Consider the following 22,311-nt stretch of genomic DNA (forward strand, 5'->3'; position numbering starts at 1 on the left):
GAGCCGGGGCCGGTCTGGAGCCCGGGGAAGCCCCTTTCTCGGGGAGCCTTAGCGTGGTCGCAGCCTCAGCACCGTGTGCTGCTTAGACATATGTTTGTCCCCCCTGCAAGCCATCCTTACCTGTGTTAGAGACACAGACAACAAACCGCCTGGAGTGTGCAGTTACGGATCCTCTGGAACCAGGCAGAGGTCCCAGGGGGAGGTCCCCCTGGTCCCCTTCCTCCCTGCCGTGCTTGCAACAGGCAGCAGAACAGGAGCCTCTTGCAGACCCTCCCTGGGCATCTTCTCCCTCCCCAGTGGCACCCATCTGGAGGAACAGATCACAACAGTGAGTCACAATAGATCACAGTAATGGTCACCAGCAGGTACCTGGAAAAATCATCCAAAGGAGGGGCTGACTTATTAAAGGGGATAATAAAGACTAATGTATTTTAAAAGTCTTGCTCTTTATCTTGCATTGGCCTGGCCAGAACCAGGACAGCTTCTTTAATCAATCTTCCCAGGTCCAGGTTTTAGGATGAGCAGAGCTTGCTCCTCCTTCTTAGGCCGGGACAGGTTCATTTGCAGTAGGTGTTGGGGATCTGCCCGAAATCCATACAATTATCTTAGGTAATTTCACCTCTTTTTCCAGTTGACTAATTATGTTACAATAAGCCTTTGACTTAAATCATCTGAAGGGAAACTCATTTCCCTCCTGACTTCTTCAGCATGCATAGACAGTGAGTCGCGTCCATCTAGTGTAGGTTTGGTCTGACCAGTAGCACTGGGAGTCTGATGCGCTGGATCCAGCCCAAACCTGCTGTAAAAGGCCTCTGGTCCACCTCCTTACTTGAGCCCCGTTTCACAGGCCCATATATTCAGACATGCAAATGAATGAGAGGGCTCCTGTGCCTTGAACCCCAAAGTGCCGAGCAGAGGCTGGTCCATGGCCATCCACACTCCTTTGAGTCAAAAGAGTGGTAAGGGATGCTGAGTGTCTGTTGGGCACATACACTGCTGCACAAACAAGGCCTTACGAAGACATTTCTTTACAAGCACCTGTTTGAACAGCACCTTTATTCAAGAGCAGCAGTGATGGACTGGCCGTTCTTCGTCCCTCGGAACCAGGGATTCACCTGAGATTTGCTTTCATTGCTCTGCTCCTCAACAGCACCAAGCACCTCATCTTCCACATGAGCAAAGAGAAGAGGCTTTTGAGAGAGATATATCCTTATACCACCTTTCCCAAGTGAACAACCTTTAACATGGGGGTCTTCACAGAACTTCAGGCTTTCAACCAACTCCTTAACTAGCTCTGTACACCTCAGACCTGGCACAGGACACAGGGGCCTTGACATATCAATGCCACTGGGCCAGGCAGGGTGCAGAAAATAATCCTTGCTCTCCTGGTGCCAAAGTCCTTATTGGAAAGGCTTGTGGACAGCTCAGCCTTGTGCTCACCTTCAGCCTGGTCCTAACTGACCAGAGTTTTCAGCTTCTAAACCTCTCCCAAAAGTTACATCCTGCAGCTCCGTGTGCACGAGTGCTGCTCTCAGGTCGCAGTACTGCTCTATGGCTTGAGAGCCCGTTAGGGAAACATTCCCTTACTGAGCTTGTTTTACACAAAAATCCCTCTAGCCCCTTGTTTTCAGGGGAAAGGTGGTGACTCAGACAATTAGATTGAAGAACATCTTCAGGTTAGCTTCTCTCCTGAGCACTGCATCCCCCATGTAAGTATTTTGTCTTGTGATTCAGCCGTAGCACTGCTGTTCTAGCTGTTTGGCTTTGAAATGCTTGTCATCCACACATCCCAACAAAACCATCATCTGCATGAAGTGTTGCCTCTTATACCATCAAAATCTGCTAGATATTAATGCATCAGAGAAAACCATCTTACAAAGAGAGGGCTAAAATGCACTGGTTTTAAAGATGGGGTTTAGGAAGGTGTTTGCCAGTTTGCAGTCCTCAAAATGTATCTTCTTATTGATGCTGGGAAATATTTCCTTTATACATACTTATCCAAGTCCTTTGGGCCAAAACAGGCGTGCAGTTAACTGCTTTTTCTGTTCTGTAAAGATGTATGGTTGTTCTCAACTAATTGATCTATCCCAGTTCCCAAAGCAGCACCCCTCTTGATGCCCTTTCACTGCTGGAACAGTTGCACACTCGTGGAACTACCTGCAGCTCTGTGACTTCCGTGGACTCTGATATTAAGCTCCACATTACTTTTTCTTGTACATAGGTCTTTTTTCTTGTAATAATCCATGTTCACCATCACTTTGATGCCCCAAATGGGCATCTTTCCTAAGCTTTACTTCAGCATGGGTGATGCTTTGGCAAGCTGTCATTGTGAAGGATTCGCTCTGGACATTGCAGGAGTCCCCACATTTTCTGTATTCTAGGAGCCAGGTGTCAGGAAGCAACAGGAATGCAACTTTTATCAAGTGCTGGATCTGAACGACTGTTACCAACTGTTTTCCCAGAGCTACAGCTCGCTGCCTCTGTGCCCTCAGATGGCAAAGCGATGGAGTCTGCAAGCCATTCTAACCCCTGGTAAGGACTGAGAGTCAGCTGCTGGTGGGTGTGTGTAAAAATCAGTGCCTTCTTCCCCAAGGTGTCTTCTGATCTGCCCAAACATGTTCACTTTGCCCTTTACATACTGGGAAGTGTCCAGTCAAATGAAAACTCATTCCCTTCATGTGAACAGCGTGTCAGTCCAAGTCCTGTCCTCTGGAGCTTGAGATCTACAGCCAGCGTTGTTGCCTTACTCCACATGCAGAGTTCACCACCCAACCCGTTAGCTGACTTTCCTCTGAAGTCATGAGTGTTTGCTGTCATAACACCACCCCACCTCTCCTGTTTGAATCGGGTGTTGGCTGCAGTATGTTTTGGTCTTGCAGTGTATGGGGGCAGGGGGCCTGGGGTCATGCTTCTGGGCTTTGGGGTTTTTTAGCTTTTGTCTCTTTTTGCAGAAGGTTATGGGCAGCCTGGTTTATATTATGCAAGGTCCAAGATGACACTCATCTCTGCAAGATATTCCCCCAGCGATGAAGTGGTTGATACATAATCACACTGCATTTCTGCCTGTTGAAGCCAGCAGTGGGAGCTGGCAATGCACACTTACAAATCACAGAAGAAGTGTTAACATCTGCAGTGCCATTAGTCCCAGTGGTACGTCCGATACACAGGTTATTCAGTAACTTAAATGGAAAAAGCCCCACCCAAACCCAACAACCTTCCTCTGTCTAGCATAAGCTTCCTCTGCAGATGTTTTTTTTCTGATTCTTTGGACCCCAGTGATTCAGCCTTCCCAGCGCTCTCAGTGCTGAAAATTGCAGTAGGAAGGTTTGCTAATTACAAGAATATGAAGTATTTCATCAAAAGCTTAAGAAAGCACATTCTTTTCCAGATGGTTTGCATGGATTTCTACTGCCCTGAGGCCATACTTCCCTAGAAAATGTACACTGAGCAGAATTGGTCTTGTCCCAGTTAGACCAGAAGAGGGCCCGATGCAGCCACAAGTGCAGCTGCATCCCCTGTTTGTTCAAGGTCAGATGCGTCCACACGTGATTATCGAACTTTGCACCTCCCTAAACAATTTATCTTGGACAGCAGAGCCAAATGACCATCGTTCCTTTCTCCAGCCTAAGGAGAGTAGGCACAGCGTTAAACCCAGGTACAGCGCTGCAACAGAGGGCAGAATGAAAATCCCACAGCAGACTGGGCCTCCTCACACAGCCAGAGGCACAGGTTTTAAAAGCAAACTCACCATCCTCAAGCGCTGCACGTTCTGTCACCCAGACATTCAAAGCTTCAGGGCAGACACAGGATGGTGAAGGTGAAGCCTCCAGCACAGACCAGTATGACGAGACACAAACAAGGCTGGTGCTGAAGCGCAGTTTTGCTGGGATGCCATGAGCACAGAGCGTCCCACCAGCTGGGCTGACCCTCAGCCACGAGCACATGTCTTACCAACATGGCAACAGGCGCTTCTGCTGCCTTCTGATCAGGGAGAGGTTGGACAGGAGCCTTGGGGCGACTCCAGATTTCTCTGTCCCACTATATTCCTTGTATTTCAGCAGTGAAACTAAAAATAGGGAGGACTAAACCTTCAATAAGGGGCAACACATTTAACACATGTTGTGGCTGAGGAGGAATAGGGTAATTTGCAATGGCATCCTCTGCAATCTGTTGCCAGGCTTCCATAATAGTTGCAAGTTTGTCCACGGTCTCCATAGCAGCCTTTCCTGAGGCTCGAGGCCGGCCTGGTGACTCATGTCGGTTCAGTGAGGGACTCTGACTCCTCTCCGAGAGTCTGAGGATGCCAGACCTGGACTGGTTTCCTGTAGTAGAGGTTCCCCAATTATGGGAGACATGCCGCTCTTGGTACACAAGCCACCTCCGCATGGTGCTCCAACACCGCCCAGATGTTGCCACAGTGCATAGAAGGGTAAGCAGGAGACATTCCTGCTGCTGCCACTGGCAATGGCAGCACCCAAACAAAAACACTTGGAAACTTCACTTCAGTGAGTTGCTGAGCTCACACTGACTCTGTCCCTGAACTCCTCAGAAGGGTAACACCAGTTTGCCACAGCAGTAAAAGGGCTGAGTTACCCTTGCTGTAAGCCTGAGATGGTTCCCTAACCTCATTAGCAGTGTCGCTGTGGGCACAGGTGCTGCAGCAGCTGCCTGGTGACCCTGCCGTAGGAGAGGTTCCTCACGGCGCTGACACCCCTGAGGATGCCCTCAGGAAGGTACCACAGGAAGCTTGTCCTGGCACAGGTGCCTCCTCAGCAGCCGGCCTGGGCCTTGTGGCAGATCTCGGAAGCAGGGACCTCAGTTGTGCCTTAACCACGGAGCCACAGATTTAGGCTTCCTTTTCTATTCAGTTTTGCCTTCTGGTCCCCATGAATCTAACTTCCTGGAAAAGTGGATGCCCTCCCATACAGCAGAGGGTAGCTGCTCCCAGCCTGCTGAGCCTGGCTTATAACCTTGCATTTAGAGATAATTTGGTACTTTGAACCTCCTCAGACTGAGGAAAGGCAGTAGCCCAGGCCACCCACTTGCCAGATAACACAGGACAGCCTCTGGCAGGTGCCAGGAGCAGATGGCTGTTGTGCAATGGGCTGGTCACTGTGGTTTAGCAGATGCTGGCTCTGGAAAATCTGTTCCTGACCAAACAGGCGTGTCTCAAATACAGGCTGTTACATATTGCCTCACTTTTTAAAATGCAGTGGACCCTGAGGTAAGTAAGAACAAGAGAGGTGTAACATCAGTAAAGCAAGTTACCTCACAGTTACTGAGAGGGGAAGCAATGACATAAATCCTTACCACGTGAATACCTCTGAGGGCACATCCCTGTGGTACTTATTTCCAGCACCAAAACAACCCGAGATGCCCTCTGTCCCACTGCTCATTTCCTACCCCACCAAAGAGCCAGCAGCTTCCCAGGTACGTTAAGGTTTGACTGCCCCAAATGATTTCACGACTCATTTAATTCCTTAAGCAACCATCTCTACCCCACTGCTCCACTCCATGTTATCTAGCCCATGGCTAAAGCAAATGTTGCCTGTTGCCCTTCAGGCCCTTTTCCCCTTCTTCCTGACGTAACAGTCACTAGGACTTGATTAGCCCTGTACAGCCTGGATCAACCTTTGGTGTCTGTGAAGGCTCCAACCACCCCTTCCCCAGTCATCCTTTCCTGACCCTGAGCAAACAGCAGCTTAGGGGATGGAGACTGTTCAGCACCTTCCCCGTATCAGTGGGCACCAACTGCAGCCTACAGCATCTCCCGGTGCCTTCCCTGAGAAGGCCTGGGGCAAGACACTGTTAAAGCACATCCAGACCCATGACCTTTAGTCTGTCTCTCCACTCTTTTTCACTTCCAAGGACAGACCACACCACAGATGAAGTTACATTGAATAATGCTCACGTCACCATGTGCTACCGTGATGCCTTACAGTGTCACCAGCTGAGAATGCTCAGTGGAGCTCTGCTACCAGCTAGATCAGCTGAAACACAAAACATCTTACCTCCAGATAGACAAAGCTGTAGGGTTTTGCAGAATCAAGAGTTCGATGGTGGGTGTAGGATGCTCCTTGGGGCACACTAACCCAGGATCAGCTGTCCTGGAGTACTGCCAGCCACTGGACACCATGACTAGCACCAGCATTGTTGGCAATGCTCCACCACCACCTTTAAACATTTCTATAAAGCAAATACGATGAAACAAAGGAAGTAAAGCTATTTATGCTAAGATTAGGTCAGGACAGCTCTCCTCCTTGGCAAGTTGACCTAACTGTTTCTGGCAAAGCCACAACCCAAAACCCTTAGCCACCACCTTCTTGATGACTGGAATAGCTTTCATAGCCACTGTCCTTTCCCAAATTCTCCCCAGGTCAAACCAGCAGTCGTCTGCTTGAAGCCTATCCCAGTCCATCTTTACCCAGGAGCTAAGCAAGCCCTAATTCAATTGAAATAGGCACCACCGCCTTTTCTGCAGGTCCTATCATCTATTATTTGCACTCAGGAGACAGTACCAGTTCTAAAAACAATAAATAAGAACATCTTGAGCATCTGTCTTCCTACCTTGTCCTTCCAATAATGAACATAACCTGAACACCGCAATTGGAGGAGAAGTTATCTTCAATTCAAAGAGCAGGAATTGAAGCAACCCCCTCCACACCCCCCTTATATAAACAGTAATAATAAAAAAGGTGAAATAGTGCTCTGTATCTGCAGCAGTGTTTAACCAGTCAGTAGCATCTGGTACAGAAAGGGCCACACACAGCATAGTCCTTCTGATGTTTTTATTGGTCACAGGCAATGTTACAAAGCAGTTACACTGACTGATGCTGTCACAGTCATACCTTAATGTCAGGTGGCTACAAAACATTTGAATTTCACACAGTGAAACTACTTGAGGGAAAGAAAAGATAAATCATGCTTTTAACAGAAGATGAAGAAAGTACATTTGGTTAAAAGAAGAAATGGTCCCAGGCTTCCAGCCCACTCAAAGTGGAGTTAATGGAAAAGCTTCCGCTGGCTTCAGCAGACTCTGAATCCAGCCTCCACCATCCAGTGGGCAAGCTGTCAGGTAAGGTGCCTCTCTGCTCAGCCACAGGCTCTCTGCTCCCCTAACTCACTTGTGCGTGATGCATTTTCTTCTTTTAAAACGAGAAGAACACAGATGTGTAACTGACTATGCCAAACTTCATACATGACAGAGCTGATTTGGGAGTGGGCGAGTTACAAAGCTGATTGCACGTGTACTGGGTAAAGAGGGAGGCTCCTGAGAGCCTGCAGCAGGTGTCTGGGGGGTCCAAAGCTTCCCAGGAAGCCTGCTTACAGGCTGCTTCAGCATTTGCATCTGGCAGTGTCTGTCTGCATTCAAGAGGGGTAACTTCTGTGAGCTGGAATTCGGGTGACACAGCGCTAAGAACAGCTACAAATGCAGCTGGGAGCTGGTCATTTCCTGCAATGAACAACTGAGCAGCCTGTGGGCCTTCACTGCTGACACATTCCACTAGATCATCTCACACTTCCAACAGTCTCAGTGCAAAAAGTTACCTTCTCTTGACAAACATGGGAGTTCTACACCACAGCCAGCAAAATCATGCACCAAATTTGAAAAAGACATCTTTGCTTTAAGAAAGCAAAATCTTTTCATCAAATGCACACTTATTTTGAAGATAATTATTTCTGGGAGCTCTGAGATCTTTCTGAAGCAGTCTCTGCATCCTATAACCCCTCGTTCCAAGGATGCATTTACAACACACAAGCTGTGCATCAAATTCTCTGCCAGCGTTGGAGACAGCAGAGGGCACCAGCCCACCAGCACTTCCCAGCTAATGGAACTCCTTTGGCCACACATCCTCTCCCTCTGGAGCAGGTTGCAGTCACCAACCTTACCAGCCTCAGCACAGCTTCTTGCTCTATGAAGCTGCCTCGTTTTATGAGGCTAAAGATCAGGGTGTGATTCATGCTTCAAGGAAAGTTGGAGTGAGAGGTGCTGTTGTTTATATTTCAGTGTTCACCAAGAACGTAGTTATTTCCCAGATCTGCATTTGCTAGTTATCTCTACTTTTAACAGTAGAACATTGATCATAACCCATGATTTATAAACTTCTCCTTCCCAGTACATACAAGAGAACATTTTTGTTCGTGCCTCAGGCTATGATGATCAATGCTGTTTGTGTTTAATAATGAATGTGCTTCTACCACATTCAAGAGGGAATGACAGGAGCTACTATCCTGTGTTATGTACACAGTCCATCAGGAGTCCCTGAGATACAAATATGGCACCCACTCTCCTCTCTACTGGCATTTTGGTCAAGGTTTCTCAATAAGTGTTCCAGCTTATTTGAAAAAAAAAAATAAAAAGTTTTCATTAATTAAAAACAGTCTGTCTGCAAATCAGTTGTGAAATGGACAACAACATTCCACAGGAAACATCATTCTGATTCAAAAGTTGGTAAATATGTTTTTAACTGTAAAATCTCAGCTACTGGCTGTTTTCTGTTTTGATAGAAGCTGAGTCCAGTAAGTAATTCTATATCTCTGACCCGAGCTGTATGAAACTTCATTCTCTCTTCAACCCACACCGACTCAGCCTTGCCTTCCTGTTGGGACAAAGGAAGGGGAGAAAAAAAGGGTTTATAACATATCTTTATTTTTTCATTTAATCAATCAGCAAAAGACTTTGACATTTTATAAAGACAGGAAGCAGTAACTGTTGGCAAACATCTAACAAAACGTCAGGGGCCAGTGGATTTTAAGTAGCTATAAGCGTGCCTGAATTTAGTACCTCCTCAAATACACAGGGCCTGCAGTTGCACCAGTGGAAGCTGGTGAGAACAGGGACTGGCATGTGAGGTCCAGCATCTACCCACCATCTCTAGGATAGAACCTTTTCTCAGAGCTAACACCTGACTTGGGCAACAGCTTGTGTACTTCATCACTGCAGGGCAGGTCTGCACACCTTCCCTGCTTTGCTCTGGTTCCCAGTGCAGCGACACACATTTCCATCACAATGCCAAGGTACCCAAACTGGAACCAGCCAATGCTCTTCAGGAACATCTGTCTTCTCTTGGGTATGCATTTGTCCTAATCCCTGAGCTTGCTTTGTGGATGACTCTTCTAGAAGCATTTTGTCCTTCTCAGCTCTGACTGAGAAGGTATATTTGTGCTACAGAGATTTATGTCCGTCCACATTAGTTGCCTCAACGTACCCCAACTCTACCCCACTAGCTGTAAGGTTTGTTCTATGAGCAGGGAGCTTCTATTTTCACATCTGAGCATAGAGACTCTAAAATAATTATGTTTACAGAAATATTGCTCTCTCTCAAGATGATCACAGACTGTAGAGTTTTTATGTCTCCAACTGGTTGATCACTGATACCCAAGCAAAACAAGCTCAAGCCCATCTTCAGATGTTTATGGGGACTGAGCAGACTACTTACTGCACAGCTTTCACTGTTGTCTTCTCTGTGAGGTACAATGAAAGACAAGGCATCCAGAGACCCTTCACACTCCAGAGGAGTTTCTGAAGTATTTTTACAACTGGTCAGCACAATGAAGTAGTGAGTTGGCACAGGAACTTCTGAATTACTGGGGCGTCTGAAACACAAAAGATCTTTCTGAAAAGCCACCAAATCACACTGGCACAACGAACAAATGACAGCAAATCAGCCACATTCTGGCATTATCTATTTTAGCAATCCACCTATTTAGCCAAAAAAAAAAGCTTAGGCCTGGAAGGAAAATTCCAGATTAATGTTTTGCAAAGGATATTTGCCTCACAGACTGATCTAAGTAACAAATTTACTGAGGTACAACAAACTGGTTTATCATAAAACTGCCTAAGAATCCGAAGTAGATGGAGAGTTCAGCCTGAGCCAGAAAACCCTGTTGCCTTGAACCAATTTTGCTATAGAGTGTATTTGTACTCCCAACTTCAAAGTGGAACCCTGCCAGGTCAGGAAGTGCCAACCATGGCACCAGGGCTGCATGAGGCAGGCATCCACTCCTATAGGCAACATCATAAGATTTCAAGCTAACGGACATCCTTCCACATGGAACAGCTTCTCTCACACTTCACCTTCAGGTTTCAGGGTGACACATGCTGAGGGTGCATTTTCTCTTTGTACTTGTTGCTTATTTCTTAGCTTTACACTTCTGCCTCAGCTTAGGGCCATCCCACTGTCTGAGCTGATACAACCTGCTACGGGCCCCATCTCCACAAGACGTCTCCTTTGATAACAAGGATCATAAGCACTTTCTTACCACTATCAGAGGAAAGAAACAGAGTGCAAAAGGTGCTTTCCTACCTTTTCACCTTTTCTGGGGCATCGTAGAGCCCATCAGAGTCATAGTCAAACACAGGACCACTGACTACATTGACACCGTTCCTGGCTGCGGCGTATTTGGGTAGCAGGGACTGATGGAAGTAGTTCCATAACACTGAAACACAGTAAGTGGGAAACATTATCTCCAAGGTAGCAGCTGTAATACGGCCCTGCAGAGCTCTCAGTGGAGTTAAACAGACAAGATCAGGTAGGAAAATAGTAAGTCATAGAGGTGTTCAGTTTTTAAAGGCTGCATCCAACCGAGCAGCAGCATGCGCTGCAGCATCTCCTGGCACTGTGGTTTCACAGGCACCCTGACCACAGAACAGCGACGCTGCTCCCTCCTGGCCTTGGGCTTTCCTCCTTGGAAACCTAAGCATGGGGAGGGAGGCTGCAGGAGGGAAGGTGGGAGAAATGCATGCCTGCCTGTGTCACAGCCCCTGTCAAGCTGGCCTGTCTAGCTTGTACACCCACACCTATGAGTTCAGAAGTATATTAACTTCCTTCAGTTCAGATGCACCTGAAACATCTCCTTACTGATTATGATATTTTAAATTGCAGCCGAGTTAACTACTGTTCCATTACAAAACAGGACATGTCTTTTCTCCAGAAGTGCCATGGTTATCCTACCTTTTCTAATAGATACATGATTATTTTCCTGTTTCCTCCACAATTGAGACCCTAGATTCCTGCCTGGAAACTCATCTGAGTTTGAGACATTCCTCAACCAGAAATGAGTTTAACAGACACAACTGTATATGGTTACCTGGGTTCTCTAGAAGACACTCAGTATAAAACACTGCCCAGGTAGGCAGGAGAATGAAAAGAAAAATGTCAGATGTTAAATGGAGACATTTATATGCTGCTCCTATGTAATGAGTCAGGTGATTAGGAAGCATAAGCTCACAATGGTGGGCCTTTTTCACAAGGGTCATTATCATACTTGGAGGAATTTTTCCTTGATGTAAGCAGCCCATAGACTTATTTTACAGAGGCAGCTGAACCAGGGATCATTTGCACAATTTGGAACCAAGCACAGAAATCAGCAGGTTTTCTTATATTCAACTGTGCACACAACTAAGGTACCTTTAAATGCAGGATACATTGGCACAATGTTGCTGGTAAGCAAGGCATCATAGTGAGGTTTCTTCGCATCGGTCATAAAATCTGAAACAAAAAAAGGCAATCAATTACTTGCATTTGTTATTTCAAGCTTACATTTTTGTGTTTCTAGAGATCAGTGTAATAATATTAAGGTGGAGCTGTAACATCTGCAGTAACCATTGCACTTGTCAGATACACAGTGGGCAAGTTTTTGTGGCGGTTAAAATATCAGAACAGACTTCTGAGTTTTGGGGAAGGGAATAAAATTCACTTTGCAAGTGCCAGACCAACTTGTTCTGACTGCAGAATCTCAGCACAAAAATAGGAGCTCTGTTGGAACTCTGCAAATTACACTTGATTTGGATGTTTATGTAACCTACTACTCAGTACTTTATGCAGTAAAGTCAGTGCAAAATGCTTCCAAATTAGGTCAGCATTAGTTCACAAACAATTTAAGCACTTGTAATCAGCTAAGTATTTTGTAGTATGTTTGAAAATCAGAGCTACATTCTTTAGACAAATGCCGAGTTGCTTTTCTAAAGACCTCACATGGCACACAACAGCATATTTTAAATAGAAAATAAAATTACCAAAGCAGTTTTTAACTTAATGATATATGGTTAAATTTTACTTTGGATACTTACAACTAGCACCTGTCACACAAACTGAATTTATAATTTACTAGGTTGCTCAATTTGACTTAAGGTTTACATGTTCTTTCCAGTTTCTTCTATGAGATACTATTTTAGGAACCTGACAAGTTCCAAAGTTTCTGGGAAGTACTAAAAAACCTTGGGCAAGTACTAAAAGCACTTGGAAGTACTAAAAAACCTCTCTCACGTGCTGAACACTAACAATTCAGCAACTACTGCTTCCTACTCTGATTAGCTATCAGGAACATCTCTAACAGACTACACCTAGTACATTACAAATTAGCCAAGTCAGATATGTGAAGGCAATGTACTTACTTGGAGGAGAAAGGAATCCATAAGTTAGACGAGGGTGGTTGTTGTAAAACCTACATGTCTGGTTATGATTAACAGAAACACGAGCATCCTCGTACACACAGCTGGAGATATCTTCTGTAGCAGAAACCCATTTGTCCTATTGAACAAGAAAGTGTTGGTAAACTGATAGCTGACCTCAGATAATTGTCTCAGTGTGGGGGACTGGCACCTTCCAACCCAAACCATTCCATGATTCTGTGAAATATATAGCTGCAACTGCCTTTACAGATGTGAAGGGCCTTAACTAAGATGCAAGAACTGCTCCTCTTTTGCCAGCGGAGAACAAGCCCTCCCATACACTTCACATGTTGTAGAAATACAGCAGACAGAACTGCACCACTTGAGCTGAGAATATCTTCTTCTAAAAGAAAACCTAGAGCTGCCCACTAAAGATAACCTGATGTACTGTCACTGCACTTGTTCATTCAGGCTAGGAACCATATGTAGCCAGGTGGGTTGTTAGCCATCTCTCTCTTGATACAGTAACTAGTTGCTTCATGCCACTAACCTTCATATATTTACCATCAAGCAAGTCTTGCCAGAGTTTAGTTAGATGTACTGAAAGCAGTCATTATTTAAAATACACAATTCCCATATAATCAAACTAAAAAGCATCCTCTACAGTCTTACTTCCTTTTAAGCATGATGTGGCTTCTCAGCTTCCTCTGAATGGGAAAGGCCAACTTGAGAAACCTTTCATTCACAAGATCAGTGGTCTGTAAGCAAGCCAGTGCAGACTCACATGGCCTCTACACCACTGGCAGTGGGCCTCTAACTTCCTGGTGGATCTGCTTGCTCTAGAGGCAAAACTGCAGCTTGCTTCAAGGGAAAGGATTGGCTTTGTGCCTTCCTTATTAATGTTGGAAAGTGAAGAAAAGCTCATACAAATCACTATCTCCAGTGATTCTACTTAGTTCCCTGGACCATTAAGAGGTATCCATTCAAGCTTTTTACCTTTCGAGGTTGCTCCTAACATTTCTCCAGATACTTACATCTTTGTTAACAGTGTATTCACTCCACAGAGACATCCTGTACTCCTTGCTGTACGCACTCACATAGTGGTGATGGTAAAGGAGGCAGTAGTTATGTCTCTCCTGCAGAACCCTGGGCCGTCCGTAAGGCAAAGCAAGCTTCTCAGTCTTCTTAACTGCACCAGAAACAGTGCTTGTTACACTTCAAGCAATGCTAGTTGTTAAGTGTCTCCCTCTTTTATACACCCAAGGCTGCCCTAATTTTCAATTGCCAAACAGAGAAGTCACAGTAAGTGAACAAAAAACCCCAAACCATTCTTATATCAAAAGTATTATTTTTATGCTAAGGCAATATATTAAATAACAAAACCATTGTAAAGCAATCATTTGAACTTATGTTGTACAAACATTAGCTTGTATTTAAACCAAAACATTTTGCCATTTAAAAAGAGGAGATGAATGTAAGTTGTAAAGTTAAGGTCTTCATTGCCCTGGTGTTTCATATATATATATATATATAACATGGGATCAGCTTCTATGCAATATTTAGATGGGACAGTAACCAACTGTGGTGATTCAGAATCTGCTGAGAGGAGTATTTTAGTAGAAACCACAAGGTTGAACGTAAAAGTCATGTTTCAAGGGACTGAAAAATTTAGAGATCTAAAAAAATGATAAAGTGTAGTACTAGCTGGATTGTCAGATGTGTGAGGCCTCGCTTTATGGAGGCTGGGAGTCACAACACTTCCCTTCTCCCTCTCTCTCATGGTCCACGTCTCTGTAGAAAGTCTGTACACAGAAGATCTGAGTTTGTTCACAGAGAAAGGTATCTGCAAATGTTTTATGGGATTTTAGCAGGCCCCTGCCTAAAGCATTGCCTGTTTATTTGCCAAGCACTGCATCAAATGGAAGAGTGAAGATTTTCCTCCAAAACTGCATCAGCAAGAAGCTACGTGGGGTCAGCAGAAGGTAAGTCATTAGACAGAAGCCAAAACATAAAGCAGGGTTAGCATCAGAATCACTTGGTAGTCAGAACCATTTATTTCAAAGAAAAACCAAAGTAACGAAAGAGTCACAAGCAAGAAATGCTCCTGCAGCCATCTGCTGCAGTCAGACGCCAGTGGAGAGTTTCTGGTTTTAAGCCCTAAGGCTAAATTTCACCAATAATTCAATATTTAATTTTTTGCCAACAGGAAACAAGCAGAAGTAAGGTTTTCAAGTTTTAAGTTCTCTGGTGTAGAATACAAACTGAGGGAAACTAGCACATCATGGAAATACTTTAAAGCAACAAAAGTATTACTTCGTTATTGAAAACCCAGGTATTTTCAATCAGCACATGGCTCGAATGATAAAGAAAGCATCAGAGTATATCTCCCACTAAATAGGTCACTGCAATCCACAAATTATACAGAACTACAATTTCAACACAGCTGTTTAAAATGGGGAAGAAGTTGAGCAATGAATGAATGCTGCAGGGGTTTTTCCACAGTAATTCCACAACACCCAAAAAGTCAAGATCAGGACATTTTTGTCTCTACCCATGAGGGAAAAGGCAACCAATTCACACTTTTTCCATAAAACTAAAAATGCAGTACTATTTTGTTGTTCTTACAGTCTGGCAAGTTATGACAAGCAACGACAGAATATGCAAATGGAGGTGACAAACTCTGACAATCTTACACAGAGCATCTGGGCTGATTACTAGAATTCTGTCATCTGTGATAATGCTTTTTGTATCTAAAGTGCTTAGTTCATAGAATTTAAGGAAATTACTGCTATTAAGAGTAGTCCTAAACCAGGTCTCACTGATAGTCCAAGCCAAGATCTTACTGTTTCAAAAAAACATTTTGGAGCCTTATTCTCTATTTCTAGAGAAATAGAAATATTTCTATTTCTAGAAATAGAGAATTTCTAGGTTCCCCTTTCTACAAAATGGAGCTGAAATGGGTCATCCACCTGGTCCTGCCATGTGTCTCCCAAGCTGGTTTCAGCAAGGTGCTCAGACATCCACCTACTCATTACCTGAGCCTGTTGCAGTGATACCACTTCAAGCTGCTGGGAAAGCACGTTGTATTGTACTAGCTGCACTGCATTTGTGCTGCTCTCCTGAGCGTCACAACACTGAACAAGTTATTTTAATAGACTTCTGGGACACATTTTAAAAACATGCCCCGTCACTAGTGGAAAAGGTTCAAGAAAGCTCTATCCACTCTTTGTGCCAGGACAAGCTACATAAATCTACAGAAGCCTTAAATTAGCCCTTAATAACAAGCAAGTATTGAATCCTGCCTGTAACTGGCATTTAAGTCCAGCTCTTAACAGTGATCTACAGTGAGGTGTTGCTAAATACAAAGTTCAAGAGACAAGGTTTCATGAACAAGGTCTTTATCAGCCTATTTCTTTCCAGCAGGCTAATCATCTTGACTTCATCTTTTAAGGTATTAGCACCAAGGGCTACATTCCATTTTGACTGATGGTTTTAATGATTTACTTACTGTCTTACCTGCTTCACGTTCAAAATAGTTTATTTTGGTTTATGAGTCATGAGCACATCTGCAGCCTTGCAATCTACAGCTCAAGCATGGCATGCATATGTCCAGGGAATGGCAATAAAGCATGAGGAGAACCAGTGACTGCTTAAGACCACCCCTTACACTTCACTGAAAGTACCGGTATTCCCAGGGATTTCTGATCAGATGCCTCCCCACACACCACTTTTGCTTCCCATGCTGGAATGCTCACTACTTCAGTGCTAGAAAATTAAAAAGCAGCAGACAAGGCATGTGCCATAAAGACACATCTGTAAGAATATACATTTATTTGAGAACAAATTGTTCAGTAGGGCTGCACTGGAAACCCTCAGAACTAAAGTCCCAGAGAATATTTAAAAAAATTTTTACTTTACATACTCAAGATCTGCTCAGAAGTTTAGACATCAAACATTTTACATGTTTAATAATTCTGACCTTTTTGTTACAATTTTGTATTGCTATCTGAAGTTCTTACCTTCTGTTTCAGTGAGGTTTAAACGCTGATGAAAATCTTTTACTGGCAAGTCCTGTAATTATAAAGCAAAATCAGTGAGATGGTATCAAATGTGCTACAAAACACATCATTAGCCACTACTACTACACTTAAAGCAACATATGTAATACCAGCCTTGCAAGTTATCCCTATACAGAACCTGCTGACATCTACTGAAGAGGAGCTACAGAAAATTTGCAGAAACAAACTGTTTTTGCCACAAGCAAATCTACAGCCTTGAAAACCACAGCCCAAACACACAACATTAATAGAAAGGAAATTTCAACATCATTATGTGAAGCAAGCAAGAAGTGAATGCTATCCCCATCAAAGCTTGCCTCTGTGGCATCTTCCAGTCTCTTCAGAGCTCAATATGACCTTACCTAAGCAAACTGCAAAAATTAATATGCAAATACAGGCTAGTACCCACTAACCCCAGGCAAGATTTGATTTTTGAAACCAATAGTAGGGGGCTGAAAAACTAACAGGGTAAAGATAAACACTGGGGAATCCAGAGCTTCGCTCCCTGAAGGCAACACAGATGTCTGCCTCCAGGACTCTGCCCACTTCAGTACCTACCACTGTCCCGCACGAGCAGCCAAGGCTCACTGAAAAGGCTTTTTGTCCCACCACTGAGCATTTGGAAGGATGGCTTGTCTCTTTGGGATGGTGGGGGGTGTAAACAGGGGTCCTTAAAAGATGGTTTAGGCGTCCATGAGTTCCGTTGTTTGGGGCTGGCTTCACATCGAGCAAGTCTATGGGAAAATTCAAGTGACAGCAACAGGATGAGAAAGACTGTCATACAGAGTATGGGTGAGCCAGTAAAGCTGAACTGCTCCTGCCTGTAACACCAAAAAGGGAAAGCAATGTAGCCCCTTCAAAAGGAAGCACAAATGTTCTTAGCTAGGGCTCAGGACAGTATTAGTGTGCTTGTAAAGAGGGACAGAACAAGCACAGAAAGTGACAGGGGCTTACATCTGAGGGCAAAGGAACTTGCAGCATCCAAACTTTCAGTAGGAGACAATGGGAATCTGAAACACATGAACTAAGTGAATGCATAACATTGAAGCTTTGGGGAACAAGTTTGGGAACTTTGTGTTTGCTTTGTTTGTTTTGGGTTTTTAATTATCTGGGAAATTAAAACATAAGCTTCAGTTAATAAGCATCACTGACGGGTAAAGCCATAAAAGAATCCAGACAGAACAGAGGTTCTGCTTGTCTCATGTCTAAAATGTTAAGCTTCAAAACTCTCACCAAAGTAGTCTAACCACAAAAACATCTCTATCCTGCAAACCTCCAAATCTCTGCCATTAAAGTAATCCAAACAACTGAAAGCTGCCTACCACCAATGCTCAGAGAGACTTCAAGTACCTTGAAAATGCCAAATAGAACAAGCCCCACTTCATGCTTAATCCTCACTAGCGTTCATGGGTTTGTTGTTCCTTCACTGAATTCATACTGAATCTATGAAATAAGATGTTTTCAAAACATAGCAGGTGATGACACACACTTGTATTCAAAAGCATGGTGTCTAGATCACTCATGTAGAGCACAAGAGTTCAGAGCTGAACTTCCCTTCCTACACAGGGGAACTGAACACATTTCTCCCTGCACTTTGCCACTCATATGTTAAAGTCATTCCCTCCAGATGAAGCTGATTTGTTTTGGAAAGAAGAATAAAAACACCTTTCTGAATCTAGCAGTCCCTGCTCCAATTACTTCAATGAATACATCACACAAAACAGTGAAAAGCCAAATCAGAACAAGTCCCAGAACTCAGGTCCCCACTTTGACAACTAAATTACACTGTTGTGTTGCTATTATTTTAAGGAGCATATCCAGGAATTTCACAACACCCCAGAAATCCTCCAGTCTGGCAACTTGAATGCCTCAGAAAGGTAGTAAGTTGTATATATCCCAGATGTATCTCTGATGCTCATGCTTCAAACGCTGAGATGTTGGACAAATGGGAGACGTATCTCTGCTTGGGCTGCACTTTGCAAGAATGTGTGGTCATGCACCTCAGTGAGAATCCCTGGAGCCCCAAACAAGTGGAAGAAGAAGATGCCTTTCTGCAGTCCTACACCCTGGGCAAGGAAAATGTTGACTAAGTTGCCTCACTTCATATTTTATCTGACAGTGTGCTGGCTTTCACACTTCTTATTCTAACTCTTCCTGAACACAAGGGAGGAAATCTAAACCTCAATGACCACACTTAAAATGTCTGATCAGTCACTGAACTTGCTTCACTGAGATGCCAGTAAGGACTCTACCCCTCCAATGCAGCTTACACAGTATGGACCAGGGGGCACAAGAAGGTGGTTCAAGATCAACTGTGAAACGAGAAGGCAGCGAGGCATACAAGGGCGAGAGAGAAGTGGGTCCTGTCAAGGGCTCGTTTCCTATTCCAGCAAAGAATTTTAACACATGGCTTAAAAGTGGTATACCTGAATATTGCCACTGATTGCAGTGCTCCCATTAAGTGCTTTCTGGATCGAACCCTTTGGTAGTGCTTTGTCTCTCACAGAAGCAGGTGTTAGAGCAAGTACAGATCCTGGCAGGAGAGAGGAGGAGGCAGGAAATAATGGAAAACAGGTGAGGACTTCAAGGGGGATAAATGAACAGGAAGCAGCAGAACTAGGGATAGGCTTCTGGAGAAACCATGAAATACTGGACAAGGAGAAGGGACAAGGAATCACAGTAACATTGTGTTTCAAAGGGAAAAAAAAAAGGAAGACCATAAGGTGTCTTAATTTTCATCAACACCACTTCTCTGGTGCAGCGCACTGCACGGTGTCAGAAAACGAAGTGAGGAATATCTGTGTACAGAGTGTGCACCTGGGACCCTCAGGTACAGAGCAGACTGCATGGGACAAAAGTCAATCATGAATTCTAAAATGAAAACATAAAGGAGTGAGAAGTGGCAAACCTGACTATTGCTGCTCTGCAACTGAAAAGACAACCAGCTCTAGAGTGAGACTCCAAGGCTGTGAAACTACAGACTAATGAGACAGTTGCAGTCCATCAAAAGACCCCAAAAAAGTCTATTTGAATCATTTGTTGTATTAAACAATGAGAACAGAGAGGAAAACATCAAAATCTTGTACTAAAAACCACAGTATATAAATTGAACAATGACATACAGTGATGAATTTGAGAGCTTTATTATGTGACTGGAGTGAATGAAAATGAAGGAAGTCTAAATGTTACCTGAATTGAAAACCTATTGATATCACACAACTAAAAATTAAAACATGGTACAGGAAAACACAAATAAGAAAACTCATGATAAAATACAAGGAATTGTATAGTAAAAAGCAGAGGGAGTGACTGACTCAGGCTTTTGGAAAATAAGCTTCCTGGCAGCTGCACCCATGTTGGTAAGTATGGTTGTTATTTATTGTTCTACGTGAATAAGATTACCCGAGTCATTAATCTGAGAAAGCTTCAAGTCAGATACAGAATAGAAATATCCCGGTTTTTGACGGTAGAGAGGTTGTGAAGTAGTCAGTTTTAGTAGTGGTCAGTCAAAGCACCAGCTCAGAGGAACACAGAGTAACCAGAGGAGAGAGTCAAAGTGGCCTGCCCGGTGGATCCCAAATAGCCACTAGTTCCACAGAGCCTGGAACTCTCAGAGAAACAAACAGCTCTTTATTAGTGAAAATCAGCAGCAAGTCTTAAGGACAAATTTTTAAGGACCCTTAAAAATCTGTTATTAGAGGATTTATATTGTCCAAAGTAAATGCTATTTTTCTGAACAAAGATTGACCCCCATCAATTGCACTTACCACACATTAAATTATACACTTCAATGTTTTCAAAGGGATCAACTTGAGTGCGAAACTTGAATCCTGGTCCAAACCCAATAAAGATAGCCTAGGATTTACAGAGAAAGTAAAGTGGAACTGTTTAAGACAAGCTGGAAAATATCTGCATTCTCAACATTTTCTTCCAATAAACTAGTCTTTACTTAAAGATAGCATGGATCAAGTCAAAAGCATTTTTTTTTCCTTAGAAAAAACTAAATTTTTAAGAGTAATTTTTAAAAGTAAAGCATTAGGAAATGACATTCTGTCTCGTTGCCTTTAAGAAGTTGCCTTCAGTCACTCATGAAGTCCTTTGCTCTTCTCTGCTATTGAAGAAGTTAAATTAATTTTCTTAAATGCTTTAAGAGATGTAGTAGAAATGTTGAACTAAAATAACAATTTTTCATGCTGTGTAAACAATTTGTAAGGCTGTAAAACACGTGCTGGTAGCAATGTTTTCAATGGTTTAAGCAACAGTGCAATCCTAGGGTTCTATGCCTGGTTCACAGCTGTTCATCCTCCTCCTTGCAGAACTCTCAGCTGCACTGGCACAAGTGATTGTGTAGCCATACAGTGAACCTGATCCAGGAACACAACCAGCTCAGAAAACTATTTTTTCCTGCTGACTCTTCTCCTTCTGGTTCAGTTCCCTGACCTACTTTAACTAAGCAGCCACGCAAACTTACACTGGCATAGAGCAGGGTTCACTGCTCAAAGTAAGAAAAGGGAGGTAAGGGCAGCAAATGCTTGAACTCAACTGCTGACAGAAAGATTGTTTTTGAACTGGTCCTGAGATACTCAGCTTATTTTTAATGAAGTGAAACAGAGTGCACCCATCTGTAGTGTCAGGATACTGAATGAGTGATGGATGCTTTGCCCTCTATCTCATCTTTGTGGGTAAGACTTCACAGCTATGTGGCAGAAATAGAGGCTACAAACTCAACTCTAACTTCTTTTTTGAGATTAAAGCGTAAGTCAGACTGTCATTCAACAGCTGCTGATACTAAAATCTGTAGGCTAATAATTTACTTAACAAGCCTCATTTGAGCTAGATGAAGCAGGAACATACCACCTCCTTTCTTTGAGCTAGGTAGCTACACAATACCAAATTCATGCTGCTCTGTTAGCCACAAAAAGATAAATCATATCTGGTTCAAAATCAATTCAGGATGCTACAAACTGACCATCCCAAATCTGGCAAAAAAACTCTGAACAGAGTCCAACCTACTGAAAAAAAAAATTACATGGTGAAACTGTAGCAGAGAGAGAATTTACTAAGTGGCCGTTTGGCATCGCGGCCTTGCTGGTTGTAACCCATTAGTAGGTACCCTACCAACAGGTTTTCCATTGTCAAATCAGGGAAGAAGAGTAAACCTAGAAGGTTAAACTGATACAAAATTAACACAGGCTTTGGATAACAGTTTAACAAAACTGTTTGATGCCAACACAATATAATTCTACAAGACATGAAGAACAAGACTAGGATAAATCTGTGCTTTCTGTGAACTCTGTGGGGGCTTTTTAATTTAAAAAAATGTATTCAATATTTTTTAATATAGGCTCGTGTCTTTATAGATGCATTTACACATATTCACTGTGCCAGGTACCTCACAACGGTTAGCTTTTTGAAATGAAAGGTATTGCCTTTCATTTTCTTGATAGCAGAAACTAAAGCAAAGGACTAAGTCACTTAAGTGACTTCCCCAAATTAGATGGAGCTGATTGAGGATCTGATTTCACATTTCCCTATGATTCCTTCCTGCTTCTCATGGAAGAGAAGAATTTTGGGACTCTCCTTATTTTAAATGCAACTGACACGCTCCCTCCTGAACAGACTACCTCAAAATAATGGTACATAATCTACCATGGCACATGAGAATGACAGACTTGAGAGATTAACTCTTTTTCAAAGACAGAATCAACAGTAATTGTGTTATTTCTGGAAGATGCTTGTCTGACCAGTCGTTGAGTGATTCCTGTGGTAGAAACTCCACAGACTTCCAGGGGAAATTGTTGTACTTCCTAATGGTTAACAGCCCCCCACACACACATACACATTTCTAATAACCAAATC

The 22,311-nt window shown here is 43.4% G+C and overlaps 1 protein-coding gene across 1 annotated transcript in view; it reads right to left on the reverse strand.

Moving 5' to 3' along the window:
• Positions 1-7,507: 7,507 nt before the first annotated feature.
• ENPP1 (ectonucleotide pyrophosphatase/phosphodiesterase 1) overlaps positions 7,508-22,311 on the reverse strand; it is a gene marked incomplete at its 5' end in the record, with an annotated part of 54,676 nt that continues 39,872 nt past the window's right edge. Inside the window, 9 exons of the mRNA XM_084261811.1 lie at positions 7,508-8,600; positions 9,441-9,597; positions 10,308-10,440; positions 11,412-11,492; positions 12,398-12,533; positions 13,429-13,583; positions 16,414-16,465; positions 17,011-17,186; positions 20,220-20,307. Of these exons, the coding sequence (XP_084117937.1) occupies positions 8,433-8,600; positions 9,441-9,597; positions 10,308-10,440; positions 11,412-11,492; positions 12,398-12,533; positions 13,429-13,583; positions 16,414-16,465; positions 17,011-17,186; positions 20,220-20,307 (1,146 nt within the window). The 3' untranslated portion in view covers positions 7,508-8,432. The remainder of the gene's footprint in view (positions 8,601-9,440; positions 9,598-10,307; positions 10,441-11,411; positions 11,493-12,397; positions 12,534-13,428; positions 13,584-16,413; positions 16,466-17,010; positions 17,187-20,219; positions 20,308-22,311) is intronic.

This window comes from Gallinula chloropus, assembly GCF_964237585.1.
Source record: "Gallinula chloropus genome assembly, chromosome: 3".
In the NCBI taxonomy this organism is placed as follows: domain Eukaryota; kingdom Metazoa; phylum Chordata; class Aves; order Gruiformes; family Rallidae; genus Gallinula; species Gallinula chloropus.